Source organism: Chlamydotis macqueenii, chromosome 1 (assembly GCF_036417535.1).
Source record: "Chlamydotis macqueenii isolate bChlMac1 chromosome 1, bChlMac1.mat, whole genome shotgun sequence".
Lineage (NCBI taxonomy): Eukaryota > Metazoa > Chordata > Aves > Otidiformes > Otididae > Chlamydotis > Chlamydotis macqueenii.
In genome coordinates, this window is record NC_141556.1 from 23,673,430 (window position 1) to 23,690,915 (window position 17,486).

A 17,486-nucleotide genomic window follows, 5' to 3' on the forward strand; every position below is an offset into this window, starting at 1 on the left:
TGCTGTTGTGATGTTGAGCCATGCTGTAATTCTGAATTGGCAAGCAATGCAAATAGGATCTTGGCATGTGTCAGCTTGCAGCATCCAAGCATCAGCAAGCCTGAGGGACCCTGTGTCTCTGACAATGACGAATACTGATTTTCAAAGCCTGGCCTGGTGCCTCCTGCCATTTAAACAACAACAAACAAACATCAACAAATAGCAAGGTTTTTTTTTCCCCTCATCTTTTTTAACCTTCTGCGGGTAACAGCTTTTAAGTGCGCCTGAACCAGGTCGCAGCACTGACATTTTATCGGTCACCCAGCATCGGGCCGGTCCCTGCCAGTACTGAGCACTCCCTTTCCCAGAGGGGTGCGAGTCGGCGCTGCCTCGGCCCTTCCTCAGCCCACCGGCAGCCCGAGCGCAGCAGGGGGGAGGCCGGGCGAAGGCCCGGAGGAGGCCGCCCTCAGTGCCGGCGCAGCTCCTGCAAGCGGGCCTGCGCCGACACTGCCTCTACGGGGCCTCGCCGCCCCACCGCGGGGCACTGGGCGCAGAGACAAACCGGCGCTCCCAGCCCGAGCAGACAACCTTCCTCCCCCGCCCTCCTCTCCACCGGCCCGCACCGCCCACTCCCGCCTCTCTCCGCCCCTTGTCCGGCCTCTGCCCGCACAGCCGGTGAGGGCAGCGCCTTCCACCCTGCGGACAGCGCATGCTCGCACCGCCCCCTCGTGGGGCCGGCGGCGGTGAGGCTGGGAAGCGTGGCCAGAGCAGTCAGTGCGCATGCGCGGTCCGCCTGGGCATGCTCGGTGGGTGGCAGGCGCGCGGTGCGGACGGAAGTGGGGTTGGCGGCCGCTGCTTCTGCCCCGCGTTGGGAGACAGGTACCGGCGGGCCTGCGGGCCGCCCTCCCCGGGCCCGGCGCGGTCCAGTCCGGCCGCTGTGCAGCAGCAAGGCGTGGTGGGATGCTCTGCCCCCTCCGTAGGGCTGAGGGGAGCGGGCGGCCGGGCGGGCGGCTGGGCTGTGGAAGAGGGGTCTCTCGTAGGCCGGAGACCCTGCGACCTCGACGCGGCCTCTGGGCAGCCGCCCCGGCGCGGCAGAGCTCCCACCGCTGCCTTGTGCCGTCCTGGCGCTTTGTGAGGCTTCGCTGTCCACTGTGAGACCTAGAGTTACCGTGCACCAGCCTTCCCTCCCTGAGCTACCCTGCACACGGGCTCTGCTGTGGGAATTGAGTTCTCGCTTCGACAAACACAGTGCTTTACGGATTAAAAGTTTCGTTTCTTTTCTTTTCTTTTCTTTCTTTTCCTTTTCCTTTTCCTTTTCCTTTTCCTTTTCCTTTTCCTTTCCTTTCCTTTTCCCTCACTTTACTGAAAAAGTTTTTGTTGGTAATACACCTATGCTAATACATCTAAGCTCTTAGTTTTTAAGATCTCACCTTCTTGCAACTGCTGAATTGACTCTCTGAAGTGATTGCAATTCACATCCTGAGAGGATCTTCTTTACAGCCCTGTCTTCCTGAGATCTGTTTGTTTTGCAGTGGGTGGGTGCTTCCTAGAGCTGAACTATTGTTCAGATAAATGGCAGTATAAGAATCCATTTTCTGCAGGTAACATTTGATTGTGGCCTCTTTTGCACAGTATCAGATTAGTAAATTTAAATCTGAAATTAATAAAGGAGATTTTTTATTTTTTCTTTTTTTTTTTTTTTTTGTGGAGGGGAGAATTCTGGTTGTATTTTAGTGAAAGTAAATATCAGCTGTGTTATTAAGAGTAAGAATACCTTAGGACTTATTTCCAGAGGATAAGTGCCTGAAGATCTGCAGCAACAACAAGCTGAAGCCTTACAGCTAAGGGGATAAAATGTGTCACATTGCTGACTTGGTTTCTCCTTCTGTTTTAGTTATCTGAGGGGATGTTTTTCCTTCTGAGAATTCTTAAGGGAATCACAAGTTACAAGATTAGACTATTGTAAGAATTGTAGACTACAGACTTTGTTCTTCATGAATTGATTTTGTTAAGACTGCTGTATGACAAAACATTTCTATTGCGACTGACTGCAGATTGAGTTTATGGTGGTTCTGTACTGTCTGCTTTGTTCAATGGTGTAAATCTTCATTTTTATGAGAAAATTTTGCATAAACTACATAGTTTGTGTCTACATATGTGTGCGCATTTAAAGTGCGGCATTACCCATTTCATAATTGCTTTAACTTTTACACAGTTAGCCCAGATATTGCATTGACTAGTATTTGTGTTTACAGAGGCTTCAGATATCATTTTAACTGACCATGTCAATAAGATGCTGATGCTCTTGCCTATTCCTGCATTCTTCATGAAACTTTGGTGAGGTTTCCTCCAGAGGTCCACACAGTCACATGTGTTGTTTTCTGATTTGGAGTGATTTTGTGTCTCCCTGCAAGTAGCATCTGCTTTGACATTTGATCCGCTAGAAATCTCCTCCTGCCTCTGACTGCTACAGCTTCCTTTTCCCAAAATGACATTAATCACCTTTACGTCATTTTTGTGTGTCACTGAAGTATTTCTTGATTTTAGAGAAGGGAGTAATCTTTCCAATTTACCTCTCACTTCTTGTGTTTTCTTTGCTTTTCTACTCCAAAGCTAATTTCTCATTAGTTCTTGAAGAAAAGTTGTGTCCTAGAGGAGGCTACAAAGAAATAGTCCATTTGTTGTAGTGAGAGATAGAGTCAGGACCTAGTAGTGTGTATCTGTGGTTTGAAGAAAGGCTCAAATGTTGGCTGGATCTGAGTAATCCAGGCAAAGAGGTGTTAATTACTTGCTATCCTGTGCACTGGATTTATATACTATGATGATAAACCATAACAGAAGAACAGATCCAATTTTGACTTCCTTCTTCATTAAGTTAATTCTAGAGTCAAGATGGAGACTATTGATATGCTTATTTTTCAGTCTTTTTTTTTTTTCAGGATTAAGGGCTTGCGGTTTTTATAATGCAGTTCTGTTGTCTGTAACATTTCATTTGTATTTTGTATTTTTGACAGTATGAACTAAAAGTGGTAAGCCTGTCTTGTGTCTTATTTTTAATTTCGGGTACTATTAGGGGCTCAGTTTGATTTACTTTTTTTTTAAAATTTTTTTTTCATCTTTTAAATGTGTCCTGATGAATTTTTACTGAAGGAGATAGCAGTATTGTAATGTTTAGAGAACTAGATGTGGAAGACAAATATGATGGACTTACTCATCAAATAAAAACAATTGGGGAAAAGTCTTGCTTTATGATGTCTTTGTCCTCTTCCAGAAGATTCTTACTTCTCTCGATCTGGGAGGAAAAAAACCAAAATATTAACTCTGTCATTACTTTGTTTTCTTATATTGTTCCTCATATGTCCTCGGGTATATGAGGTGTATGGGACATCATTCCATTCCTAGTGAAATGAGTTTTCTTCTGATCTGTTGTCATCTGTGAAAGTTCAGATGATCTTCACTGAATCCTAGAGATTCTCCTTGCTCAAAAGAATTCAGCAGCTTGTATATTCAGAATGTACATGGAGATTCCTGGCTCTAACAGGAGGACGACTTGATCTATCTGTCATGGCTAATAAGATGTTTTCCACTGCTAGAATGTTCCCTGGGCTTTTAACTGTTACAAGACGTGTTGGTACCTTTATTTAACGTTGACAGTGTATGAGAATATTTTTGTATACTTAGCTTGCTACATATAACTTTTTGTACTGAAACCTTTTAGAAAACTTGTACTGCTTTACTGTGTTAATTGCTATACAAAATTTGGGTATTTCATGTTGCTTAAAGAAGCATGGAGGAAGGGGAGAAACAGTGATGAACTGTCTCGATGATGAGAACAAATCTATCTTTCTTATGTGGCTTATTTTTCTTTTGTTCGTATGTTTTGTCATGTTGTGCTGGTATTCATGTCAACAGTTTTGTGACTCTGTGGTGTTAACTTCACTTGTAAATGCAGCTTGTGGTGTCTTAATGATTTTCATTGTGCACTGAAGGGTGATAAAACTAATATGAGAGTTTAAATTCTGGTGTTTTTCCAAACATAATTTGAGATTTTTTTTTTTTAATAAATTATAATGAAAATTTTAAAAGCCTAGAGAAAAAAAAAAGATGTAAGGCTTTCACAAAAAGACTTAAATGGTCAAATTCTTTCTACCACGCTATTTTGCAATGCAAAGCTCAAAAATTACGGTCTTTAAACCTTTTGTAGAGCCACTGTTTAATTCTGCAAATGCCTTTGGGTGTATACTTTCTCATAAACAGTGAAGTTATAAGGCTTTTAGAGCTTGTGCCTGGGGTGTGCTGCACCTAAAAGGAAATGCTAATTATTTTGCTTTCTGTGTGAATTGATGAAAACACTATGAGCCTGAAAAGCTTTTCTTGTTTCTTGTGCATGCACCGCAGACTATACCTAGCTGCCTAATTCAGCTCTATGCATGTTTAAGCTCTCAAGCTGCAAGTGAGAAGGATGAGGTAAAGTCCTTCAGATATATTTATCAGAATTTTTGTCTTGCTTCTGGACCTAGAAATAAAGGCATTCTGTGGCTGCAGTATTTTGATAGAATGATGTCCTCATTCCAGAAGGAAAAAAAAAAAACTAAAATGAATGCTTATTTCTGTTGAAGATTAGCCCTTTCTCAAAACCATTTCTACTAGGCATTTTTTTTCTGGTGTACTGTGGTTTAAGATGGTTTTTATGCTTTTGAAATACATGTTAATATTCTATAGGCAATTAAGACACAACTAGTGGGTTGTTGTAGCTTGTTCCACTGTTAGAAATTTAAGGTCTAGAAAATTAGTAGGTAAAAAATCAAGGAAAGGGCAGACCAGCACATAAAAGTTCAGCTTGTAGCCATTGTCAGTGTTATATTTCACTTGCTTAAGAAAGTGATATATTACTCTCTCTTCTAGGGTATTGTTACTTCTGAGTTTTCATACAGAAAGAACTATATGAAAGTATGTATATCTTTCATATAATTCTTTGTTAAAATTACTAAGCTTTTTGGTTGATCACTCTCCATATTTTTGTAACTTTCAGCTATTGGAAGGCAAAAGGTGTTTGTAATTCACTGCCTTCTTCCTTCTCCTGTGTGTGTGTTATGTGTCTTTCTTGTTCCAGGACTGTCCCGTGACGCTGTCTACCTTAGCTCTGTTTACACCACTTACAGACTTCTTGAGCTGCAGACTGAAGTTGCAATGATTCTTGTCAGTGTTATGAAGTCAGCATTTTGAGAACAACAAAAATAGTTGACAGACTTATTTTCACTTATTTGCCACTCAGGAAAGCTGTTAACACCAAGGACAGCACTAAAGAGATCTTCATATAGACGTGGGAAGCCGATGCTGTGTCAGTTTGTTTTTAAACACTTACTTTTATAGCTCTTAGGGCTGGATACTCACGTCTTTGTTTTTTAAGTGCAAAGAGCAAGAATCTGGGAGCTTCAGTGGTTGGTAATTAAAATGCACAACCTTAGTTTTATATGTACAGAATTTTAAGATCTGAAAAAAAAAATCTTGTTTTCTGCTTGAATGTTATTTATGTAAATGTACTAAATTGTAGGAATATACAGTAAGTAAATAATATGGGCAAGTCCCACTGCATCACCCTATATAGGACTTCTTTTTAGAAATTTTCCTTTGTAACCTTGAAGACACATGGAATATTTATCCCAATGAAATAAATGTCAAAGGCTCTTTTTAAATTAAAGAAAGGGAGATGCAGAATTTGAGGGTAGTCATCAGAGAGAGATGAGTTTTTAAACCTCAATTCCTTTCTTTGCTTTGTTTTAACAATGATATTTGAATTGTAACAAAATGCATCTTGCTGTGAGACATCTTTATGGGGGAAAAAAACTCGGAAAAATCTATTTAATTGCTCAAGCACCATAACAGAGAGAAATAGAAGAAAAAAAAAAAAAGAAGTAGTGTTAATCTGTTACGTTGTACATTTTGCTAGCTCATTTTAGTGTTGCTGGATGAAGATCAATATTGCTGATTAATTTTGAAGTTGACTGTTTCTCGCAGAATAGATCAGTTTCTCAGCCTGCTAGAACTTAGTGTGGAGTAGATACTTTGCACTGAAAAGCTTTGTAAGACTTCTAGTTGTTCTTTTCACTAGAGGCTTGAAATCCTAGTACGCTAAAGACTATGCTATCCTGGTTCGTGTTTGAAAACATACAGATAAAGGCATCATTTTTAGCATCAGTTAGTGATATTTTCTAGAAATTCTAACTCCTAATACTTCACTAGTCAGAGCAGTCAACAGAGACGGAACTGTATCTGCATCTCTGCACCAGGCTTTTGCTTCTCCTTCAGCTCAAGTAGAAGTTGAAACTTGTCTGGTGTTGTACCTCCCAGTTCTGTACCATGGTGAATTGACCTTGGCTGGCTCCTATGTGCCCACCAAAGTCGCTCTATCACTCCTCCTCGACAGGACAGGGGGAGAAAACACAACGTAAAGCTTGTGGGTCGAATTAAGGACGGGGAAGTCACTCACCAACTGTCATCATGGGCAAAAGAGACTTGAACTTGGGGAAATTAATTGAATTTATTGCTGATCAAATCAGAGTAGGATAATGAGAAATAAGAACAAATCTAAAACCACCTTTCCCCCACCCCTCTCATCTTTCTCGGCTTAGTAGCTTGACTCCCAACTTCTCTATTTCTTCCCCTTGAGTAGCACAAGGGAATGGAGAATGGGAGTTGTGGTCAGTTCGTAGTGCTTCATCTCTGCCACTGCTTCCTCCTCACGTTCTTTCTCTGCTCTGATGTGGGGTGCCACCCGCAGGGGACGGTCCTTCATGAATTTCTCTGACATGGATTCTTCCCACGGGCTGCCGTTCTTCATGAACTGCTCCAGTATGCATCCTTTCCATGCGGTGTCACTGTATCCTATTGGATGGGTTTTAGGGATACGTACTGGATCTGTCTGGGATGGAGTTAACTATCTTTATAGCAACATGCACGGTGCTGTGTTTTGCATTTGTAACTTAAACTAGTGTTAATAACACACCAGTATTTCAGCTGTGCTTGCACAGGCTCAAGGCTTTCTCTTGTTCTCCCTCTGCTGCCCCCAGTGAGTAGGCTGAGGTTGGACAAGAAGTTCAGAGGTGACACAGGTGGGACGGTTGACATGAATTGGCCAAAAGGACATTCCATACCATATAGAGTCATGCTGAACAATAAAAAACTGGGGTTTTTCATTGGGTCTTCCAAGGGAGCCGCTGATCAGAGCACTGGTCTGCTTGAGGGAGGTGGTGAGTGATTGCCTTGGCACCGCTTGTTTGTGTTTTCTGGGGTTATTTTTTCCTCCCTCCTCTTTTCTTCACTTACTAAACTATTTTTATCTTGACCCATGAATTTTTGTGCTTTTACTACTCCTATTCTCTCCCCTGTCCTGCTGTGGGGAGATGAGTAAGTGGCTTTGCGAGTGCCTATGGTCTGGCCAGGGTCAACTCGCAGTGATAGCACAGAGAGTCAGAAGGTAGAAGTCTTGTCCAATGCTTCCTACAGCTCACTGGTGAGGTTATGGCGGGTATGACTGAAAAATGTGTCATGCATGTTGACGCTTCACCTTTGATTAATGTGTTGTCGCTCTTCCCTTTTCCCCTCCCCCAAAAAAACCCAACCGAACAAAGACCACTAGCATTGAAACCAAAATTGACCACCACCATTACTGGTGAGTTTTGTGAATGTTACTGTGTCTTTCTAGCTCCTTGGCCATCAAATGTTATGAAGAAGGATATTGAGGTTCCAGTTAAAGATTTATGAACCATTTTAAGAATTTAGTATATATGGTTTCCTATCAAGTAACTGACATTCGATAATACTTCAGTTTTATCCCAGTAAAAGAGTGAGGTTTTATTTTTGTTTTATGATGTGGTGAAGCTCCCTGCCCTGCTGTCCCGTTACAGGCAGTTGTTGATCTTGTTTTTGTCTTCTGGGTTCCTTTCAGAAGAGTAAAATTCTCTATGAGTGTCGTAGTTCAGCCCCGATCGGACCAGACTACGCAAAAGACTATATAAAATGAAATATATAAATACTTTAAGCCTTAAGTAATTAGGCTTAAATTTGTTGTTTGTTTGAGGTGTAAGCTAACATTCTACTTTGCAGTTGGGACAGGTTAATGTTGTACACAGATAAATACTGAGGTGAAGGCTGGTAATTTGTAACTGTGGCTAATTCTTGTCCATTCACCTGTCCCCATATAATTTTTTTTTTCTGCATATACCCAAAGTAATAAACTTTTTGAGTCTTCTCTTATTAGTAGTCAAGCTCTTAAATTTATTTATCAGTATTTGGTAAGCTATATCTGTTGCTCAAAATCTATGGTATTTTGAGTAACGGTGCCTCCTGGACTCTCTGTGTCTTCTGAATGTTGTAAGGCCTCTTTATTTCAGGCACACTGGGGAGGAAATTACAGAGAAACAAGTTGCTTGTTGACTTACATTGTAAAGTAGGGGAATATATATTGTAAGCAGGGAAGATGCATGGTAGTGTGGCCTTGTTATTTTCCTGCTCCTGAGTCTTCTGAGTTCTTGGGGCTGCTTAGTATTTTGTAGTAGATGAGGACTGATTTTCAAAGTCTAAGCTACAATTTAACACCCTCAAGTCAGGCACTATCTCCTATTTGAGATACAATATTTATCAATCTTGCTAGAATGTATTTTGCTTTTAAATGCATAATTTATTGCCTAGATACAGTAGCTTCAGAAATCAAAGGTTCCTTTACTATTACTGCTTTTTAACTCTTAAATGTTAAGAAGAAAAAGCTGATAACAGCTAGTGAATGGTTAACTAGTCTTCTAAGAATTGTAGATTTAAAATTAATGTATATTATGGCCAACTTTTCACTTGTCAATGTAAATGACAAAGTAAAAGGTGCAGTCTGGGACAAGTGAAAAGAGAGAAATTGGTAAAATGGCAGCTAGGAGAAAAACAAAAGCCAGTCGTTCTACGTACAGTCATTTTGGCTGAGAGATCCTTGAACGAAAGTATTTTATTTTATAGAATTGTTATTAGTGAATGTGAATTCTTGATAATATCTGTTAGCCAAGAATAACATTGCTAGGGAGTTTCTAGGAAAATGAGGAAGGAAAAAGGACAATCATTCACAACCAGAGAAGTAGTCATGAGTAATAAATGTAGTTGGATATCTTTAGATACTGGAGTGGAATTTGATTTTTCTAAAGAATAAAGAAATTTTTTCAAGAATGTCTATAATATTGCTGAGAGTGTCTACCTATATGCATTGACTTATGTTTATAATTTGTGATCCAGTGGTCTTTCCATTTTGCAATGGCTTTCCACTTCCATTTAATTGTAAGTGAATATTTTGTAAGAATTCAGTCTGCCTAGTATTGAAAAAGCACTTCTGAACTGTAATGAAAGTGTAGTTTAAGCTTTTATTTAGTAGAATATCAAGTTTTTGGGTTCATCCAAATATATAGGAAATACTTTTCTTTTTTCTGTTCTTCACTGTCACATAAAAATGACTAAAACTCTGTCTGAAGTTAGGACTGTGGCAATAATACTACCAGATGGGTTTTCAGAAAATACAACACTTTTTTTTTACTTAGTTTATTAAAACTTGCTGAAAACAGAAGATTGATAACACTATGACTTTTCTGAAGATACCTTGCTTTAAATAAAAATTATACAGCAAAAAAAAACAAAGATAGCCCAAGAAGAATGAGATGACCGTGTGTCGTAGTTCAGTAATGAGAAAATATAGCAATATAGCAATAACCACTCATTACTAGATCACTTTCTTGTATTTCTTGTATGTGTGACTTCAGTGTAATGTTACTCTTCCTCTCCCCCATTCTCAATATTATAACAGTGATGTCACCAAGAATTTCTTTCATTGACTTTTAGCACAGTGAGAACAAACAATCAAACAATAGACAACAGTCATACATTTCAAGCATTTTTCCACTGCATTCAGTGTTTAGCATTTGTAGATGCCCATCTTATTTTCTTTATTTTTTTTCTTTACTTGATACATCAGTCAAAATTATTTAATCGATACAGAAGCATTTTTTTGTTCATTATAAGTTAAAATGACAGACATTTTACTTTGATGCAGTCAAATTGTCTTCTAGGGAAACAACTGAGTATAGGGACTGTTTCTGCAGGACCTGTGCTGGGGAAGGAGTCATTCAAAGTCCCTGCTTGGCTTTTAATGTGCATTTCTGTACATAAAATAGTCACATTGTTTACATTACCTTTTGCATTCATATATAAAGTAATATCTTGTTGCCATTTGCAGTGTTTTGAAGTGTTTGCAAAATAAAGTAATTTGTATGGGTGTGTATTGCCAAGGAAACACTGCTTTCTCTCTTCCGCTGTTAAGAGATGAAGCCAATCCCTCTGAAGATTTTTTAGTCTTATGTAATTAAACTTCCCTGTTATGAAATATATAAATACTACCCTTCTGGGTAAATTGCAACTTCTGTTAACTCTTAATTTGAACAAGATGAGTAGCTTCAGGAGTCTATCATTTTTGTTTAGATAAAGCAGCTATGCCTGTTCAATTGCTGAAGATCATTAAAGGGAAATCTGAGACTCCACTACCAAGCCATTTGCAGAAGGAGGATTTGAAACATTTGGAAGAAGGCTTTGATCATACCAACAAATATTTTCAGGTAACTTAGTAATTCAAAAATTTTGGCTTATTTTGACATAGCTCCTGGTATATTTATAAAGGACCTCCATATTCCAGCTCAGTTGGTGACTTGCTGCGACTGTGTGTCTTTGTGTGCATCTGTTGCATATCTTTAAGCAACACAAAATTATGACCCCATTCAACTTCGTTGCATGTTGTTAATAACTTCATTGATTGACAGTTCTGCTCCTTCCTCTTACATTGTCAGACTTAAACTTTAGAAGATATTTTCTTAGTTTCTAAGCTGTGGACCCATTTAAAAACACATTCATATGCAGAATAGTGTGCTGAAACTGAGAGACTGGGGGAGTATTTTGTTTTTAAAAAAATAAGCACCACCATCCTGCTAAAGATCAGATTTCAGAGTAATGGCTTCTAAGGCAGTTTTCCTTTCCGGTATGATGCAATGTGATATCCAGTTTTATGAAAAGAGGACTCTATAGCACCCACCTGCATTAAAATACAATTAGGTTTTTTATCATTACCAAGTGTGCATTTATATTCTATAGGAATCCCAAATATGTTTCAAGTTGGAATTACAATTCTAGTGTACTAGTGAAATGCAGAAATATTTTTTTCATCTCTAAAACGAGTATACCCTGTAAAATGCAATGTCAGCTCTTGTGAGTTTTCTTTTTTAACCTGTTTAAATTTTTTTTTGTGAATAGTTCTGAAAAAGCTTTTATCATCCCTGATGCTTAAGAGGCAGGAAATCAACATCATCCCAGACTTGCCTTCATTCTGTTACCAAAAAAAAAAGAAAGGGGTGGGGGGAAAGGCAAGCTAGTTCTATAGAACACTTTAGGTGGCCTGAATCCTTAAAAAAATTATACAGATCTTTTAAAATTACAAGCTGAAGTGGCTTGATGATTTTCTATAACCAAAAACCACGTTTGCTTTCCCAGCTGTATGTTTCCAGTTCCAGCTTACTTATCTGACCTTGTGATTGAGTCTATTCCTAAGAAATAAATTGGCAGAATACTATCCATATTGATGGAGAGAGGGTAGTTTGCTGCTGCTCTCACTCTCTGGACTGGTTTATTTTGGTGTCAAGAGATGCCAGGAGTAGTGCAATTAGGTAAAGCAAAGGAGCAAAATTGCCATTTTTGGAAGCAGGCAGCAGTAGAGTGTTATAGGAGGTGATTTGATTGAGAATGATCCAGCCTCCCATAGGTCTTATAAAGGAAAAAAATTGAAACATCAATAACCAACGCTGCTAGTAAACAGGGTTTTTATTCCTCAGGGTGTAGTTTTCTGTTCCCCTTCACCTGCAGGGCATGTAGACTTTCCTGCTTTTAAGAGCTATGTCTGCAAGCACCCTCGACATGGAATAACAGGGGTTCGCGTTCACAAAGGAAATGTTGAAGCAGACAAAACCAGGTTATAAATTAGAAAATATTTCTGCCAAAATAAATGTTTCCATTAGGAAAGCAGAGCAATTATTACCAGACTGTGATTTAGAGCATACATAGTGTTATACCTGATTGCTGAAACAGAAACTCTACAGAATCTTTCTCAGACTTCTGCTTCATGTTAAGAGAATGTCATGCTGCTGCTCACCTGGATTAGTAGGTGACTAAAACAGCTTGGCATAAAAACAGTGCAACTGGAGAGCTGATAAAACTGATGGTAATGCACCATTAAATATGTAGGAAAATCCAATTCTACAGATTGAGCTTGACGCGAACCTTAGAATGCAATGATGTTAGGTTATTTTAGCAGTGGCACAGCACACTCGCTCTAGACGAGCCAAAATAGGGATTAGGTCCTGCTTTGAGGAGGGAGGAAGGGAAGAGGAGGATTTTTGAAGTATGTCCTGAGAAAAAGCAACAAGAAACATTCAGAATACTTCTGTCCGGCTTGTATGGCTCAGTCCTTTCATTCTTCTGAAACTTCTTTGCTTTCTGGCATCCCTCTGAGCAATACAATTTTTAATTTAAATTTGTGGAATCTCAGCACAAGCAATGTCCATATATCCTCACTCATGATGCCTATTAACTGAATTCCCATTCCCCATTAATTCATCATCTGGATTTTGCTGTGGCAAAGCTGAACCAAACCTGAAAATCAGTTGCCAAATCAGCTGTTGGATCAGAATGAGGAAGGAGGCTGCAGCAAGGAAGGAGACAAATTAGTTAGAGGAATGGCACAGTCAGTTTGAGAGTGAGCCTAGTGGCATACGGAATGGGGAGAGTTTTGGAAGAAGTTTGTGTGTGGGCACAATAAGCAGTGCAGAATTTGTAGGGAAGAGTAATTTGAGTGGATTTTGTTAAGGTAGGTTTTGTTGAAGTTTGGAGCCCAAGAGTTTCAGACATGTTGAGAAAGCAGTGGGTAGTATTTCTACTGAGGAAGAGAGCTAGAGCATAGGTGTTCGGGATGCAAAGTGGTGGGGCCAGACTATTGTAGTGAAGAATGTGGTCTCAGAATTTGAAAACTTGTTGGAAGATGCTAGAATGTAAAAGGAAAAAGAAAAAGTAAAAATAGTTAGAAAGCAGTCTCTATATCATCAATGTATTCTGCTTTTAAATAGCATACTTGTGTGGCTTGAAATTTATTTAGTAAGAAAAAAATACATATGTAAATGCAGTGTTCCTGTGGTGACTTTGTTTCATTGCAAAGACTTTGCTACAAGAAAAATTCTCCAGTATTTTGTTTACCTGTGAGTACAGTTCGAGACAAACAATCTCAGCAATAACAATTACATATAATACTTGAAATTTTAAACAAAGTTGTAATTTTGAAAACAAGCGGCAGGCCTTTCTGTAAGTATTTGTAGGCAAATCTCAGAATATTATTTTTCATATGCTGATTGTTAAAGTAAGATTTGATACTTAAATCCCCTTACAAAACTCTTCAGTCACAATATTTTTTTTTTTTTAACTTTTTAGGGAATTGTTATTCTTACCTACCCATTAACAAAGCTTGGAGATGGGACAGACTTTTTCAAGGTTGTTCTTCAAGGTACTGTATTTAAGTATACATTTTAAATTTATTTTGTTGAGCTTCTTGATGCTTTTTTTGACATCATGCTATTACATCACTAGTACCTGCTTTTTTTAGTGTTCATTAAAATGCTGTATTTAAAATACTTTCTAAAAGATTATTTTTAACTTGTGCCAGGTAAGTTAATGGAAACAATACAGTCTTTATATTTCAGTAGACGTCTGTTGCAGAATCTTTAAAAATACTGACCTGGAAATGTGTTAGCTATATGTACAGGTTAAATAGTGTATTTTTAAACTGCTTATCATAAAGAAGGACTAAGAAAAATGCACACTTAATAGTTACCATGTAACCATAACCATAGTATATGCTATGTAAGTGAACATTTTAATATAAGTCATTGTGTTGATTAGCAGCAAAATATTTATTTTTCATTCTGTTTTAATCTAAGCAGTTAGAAAATGGAATTTCACCTGATTACTCAGGTGTTCAAATATCAGTAGGCACATTAACCAATTGAAAGACTGAAGTTGTCCATCGTGTAAAAAATGATACTAAAAAATAATGTATCTCTTTCGAAGTGGAAATCTTTGTAATTTTTGTTTAATGTACACTGATGTACAAAGTGTGCACAATTTAAATGCTTCTCTTATGAAGAATGTTCTTCTTGATATACCTATAGTTAGCACATAAAAGCAGTTGTATAACCATTTGAAAGGATTTTCTGTTTGTAGGTTAGTTGGAATTAAAAGTGTTAGACTCTGTAGATTAACTTATTTTGTCAAACTCTTCCCATTGCTGTTTTATTTTGGAGAAGGTATTGTGATTGGAATTGCATCTGCTCTTTTTTCTCTAGATTTGGATAACTTGTGTTCACGGATCAAAAGCATCAATATTTTAATATACGGAAAAATGGCAGAGGATTGTGCAAAAGTTATACGTCATGGGGTAAAATATTTTTTTAATTATTATTATTATTTTAGGAATTGTTTTTCACACATATATGTTGATTTCTTATCTTGTCTTTGTATAACTGTAACCAAATTAGAAATAAACTATTCAGTTAGTTCAAATCTATAAATATGAAGTAGAAAAAAAAAATTGCTTATGTAAATAAGCAAAATTAATTATTAAAAATAGTATTGAAATAAAGTAATTCTTTTCATCTGTGTTGTTTACCTAGCAAGTAAGGGATCATGAATATGGATGACAGAGAAGTCATCCGTTTATGTTCAGAGTTCAAATGTCTATATCCATTTAATAAGGTAGATTTTAGAATTAAATGGATTTAAAAGACAGTTACACTAAAAGCCTTTTTTTTTTTTTTTTTTTTTTCCCTAAAAATTAATACAAAACTAGGTACACAGTTTTCTTTAGGTGCTGGTGCCTTGCTTTGTCGGAGATACAAGCTTGGTTTGATTATCTCCAGGGTAAAAGATATTGGCAAATCAGCCTACAAGTTTGTGAGACTGTATTGCAATTAAAGAAGGAAAACAAGCTGAAAACAATTACATCAATTTAGTCTTTTTTACTAGATTGCCTGTCAGTTTGCTGACATTTCAATATTAGTCAGATAACAAATTAAAGTTAGTGTACAATATATTATGAGCTCATGTTAGTGCTTTTTCATTTGGAATATAAATTCACACTATATCATAGAATGGTTTGGCCTGGAAGGGATCTTTAAAGATCCAGTTCCAACCTCCCTGCTGCAGGCAGGGACACCTTCCACTGCATCAGGTGGCTCCAAAGCCCAGTCTGTTACCGAAATCCGGAATAAAACTCCTTAACAGCAATAAGAAGTTAAGAAGCAGGCACTCCTTTATTGCAGCGCTGGGCACATCGGGGATCGATCCACCTAGCGTGCGCACCTGTCTGGTCTAACAGTGCAGGTTAAATACACACCTGTTACACATATTTACTAAATTTCTGGGAAATGTTATACTAAACATTAATTTTCTGGTAAATCATTAGCATATGTAAATGTCCTTAACGCCGGTGCAGTGGAGGTCCGTGGTGGTCTTCAGAAGCCCTCTGGTGGTCTTTCCATAGTCTTCCTCACTTATCCGCTTCTTGACCTCTGTGGTGATTCTGCGCAGTACGATTCTCACCATTACCTAATATTAATTTGCGTACTATGTCTATTGTTAAATTTAACCTTTCTAATGATTAGACCTTCAGTCACATCATCTCATTAATATTCTTATATTAAAGCAATCATTGGTTCATCTCACTTAGCTCTACTGATTGGAATCCTTGACCCCCAGATCAAAATGGGAAGGGTAGGGGTTTCCTAGCAGCAAACTGGTGTCCATAACGATTTCCTTAGTTTCCTAAAACAATACTACAAATCAGTTAATCCTTGTCAAAGTCTGCATGGTTAACTGATTTTTAGACAATGCTTGAATCCTTAGGGTTACAGTTCCTATAACTACAATTGATTCTTAACACTCCTATATTCTACAATTTTACTTTTAATCAAACCTGGGTCTTTTATATATAATCAAGTCTTAATTTGTATCATAATATTTGCAACAGGTCCAACCTGACTTTGAGCACTTCCAATGATGAGGCATCTACAGCTTCTCTGGGCAACTTTTTCCATTGTCTCACCACGCTCAACATAATGAATTTCTTCCTTATGTCCAATCTAAACCTACACTCTTTCATTTTAAAACCATTGCCCCTTGTCCTGCCACTATGAGCCTTGGTAAAAAGTCTTTCTCCATCAAAAAGGTGGAAGTTATTCAGTGATGAAATTAGGGCTTTGTTTTCACGTTCTTAGAAATATACGTTATGCACAGAAGTTAAGGACTTTCTCAAATGTGGAAATAGCAATGACTTGGAATTCAGTCAGGGTTTTTCAGCTCAGGTGGAGTAGTACACCTGAACTCTGGTGATCTGTGTGTTTCAGAAGGGTAAAAATTATAACAGACCTTAGAGCATGGTATCAAAATATCACTTAAAGTCCAAGTTGCTCTGAATTTATGGACCATTTTCATTTCAGTTCAGTTTCATTTAACATGTTTATCTCCGAACTCAGTTCAGTTCAGAGGTGAGCACGTTCTCTTTATGTAATTCTACAGTTCTGTTAAATAATGACGTGACTTTTGCTTAGTTCCCAGCTCTTTTTTCTCTCTCTCTTTTTTTTTTTTCCTTTATTTTTTTTTAAGTTGAGAGGGAAAGATCTATTTATGTTCATGAAGAGTGGTCTTGCTGTTTCTGTATAGTAGCTTACACTCTGAATTGTATCAGCTTCAAAGATGTATGCATCAGTTCATGAGACATGGAACTGAGGCTGCTGGTTTCAAGAATTACACCTGCAATTAAAGCTGAGGCGTTTATATAATGTATAGTGACCTTTATTATAGTTTTTATATGATTATGTGCTTATAAATATTCAGACACTGAAAACTTTTGAGTCCCGGTGTTTTCAGTATTATTAATCTGACTAAATTAATATGGATTTGATTAATATTAGAGAGAAGGAACTGAATGTTTAATTATTGCTTTTATCATGTAGACAGTCTTCAAACAGGAGGTGACATCTTCAAATGGGTAAAAAAGGTGTCTTGCACAAGAAAGCAGTTAGTGTTTCTCTTTTTTCCAGCAGAGATGCAACAGTTTTGAAATTTTTATCACTTCTCAAATTTTAGTTCAAGTCAGTAAAGAGGTTTGGAAGTTACAGAACATGTAGGGCAGACTGACATGACAGTGAAATTTGTCTCTATAAAAGGCAAAGCTAAGAAAATACTAGTTTTATAATTGTTTAGTGAATAGTTGAAGAATCTATTTGAAGTTATAGTTGTGACCTAGTGCAGCATTCAAAAAAAAAAAAATTGCAGTGTCATATATAGGTGAAAACTTGCCATGGAAATGAAAGATGCTGGCATATATCTCTCTG

The 17,486-nt window shown here is 37.9% G+C and overlaps 1 protein-coding gene across 2 annotated transcripts in view; it reads left to right on the forward strand.

Moving 5' to 3' along the window:
* Positions 1–10,489: 10,489 nt before the first annotated feature.
* Positions 10,490–17,486, forward strand: part of POT1 (protection of telomeres 1) — a 67,154-nt gene continuing 60,157 nt past the window's right edge. For both annotated transcript variants that reach the window (XM_086747165.1, XM_086747176.1), the window contains exons 1-3: positions 10,490–10,619; positions 13,528–13,600; positions 14,439–14,530. In XM_086747165.1, coding sequence (XP_086603291.1) covers positions 10,497–10,619; positions 13,528–13,600; positions 14,439–14,530 — 288 coding nt within the window. In that variant the 5' untranslated portion in view covers positions 10,490–10,496. The remainder of the gene's footprint in view (positions 10,620–13,527; positions 13,601–14,438; positions 14,531–17,486) is intronic.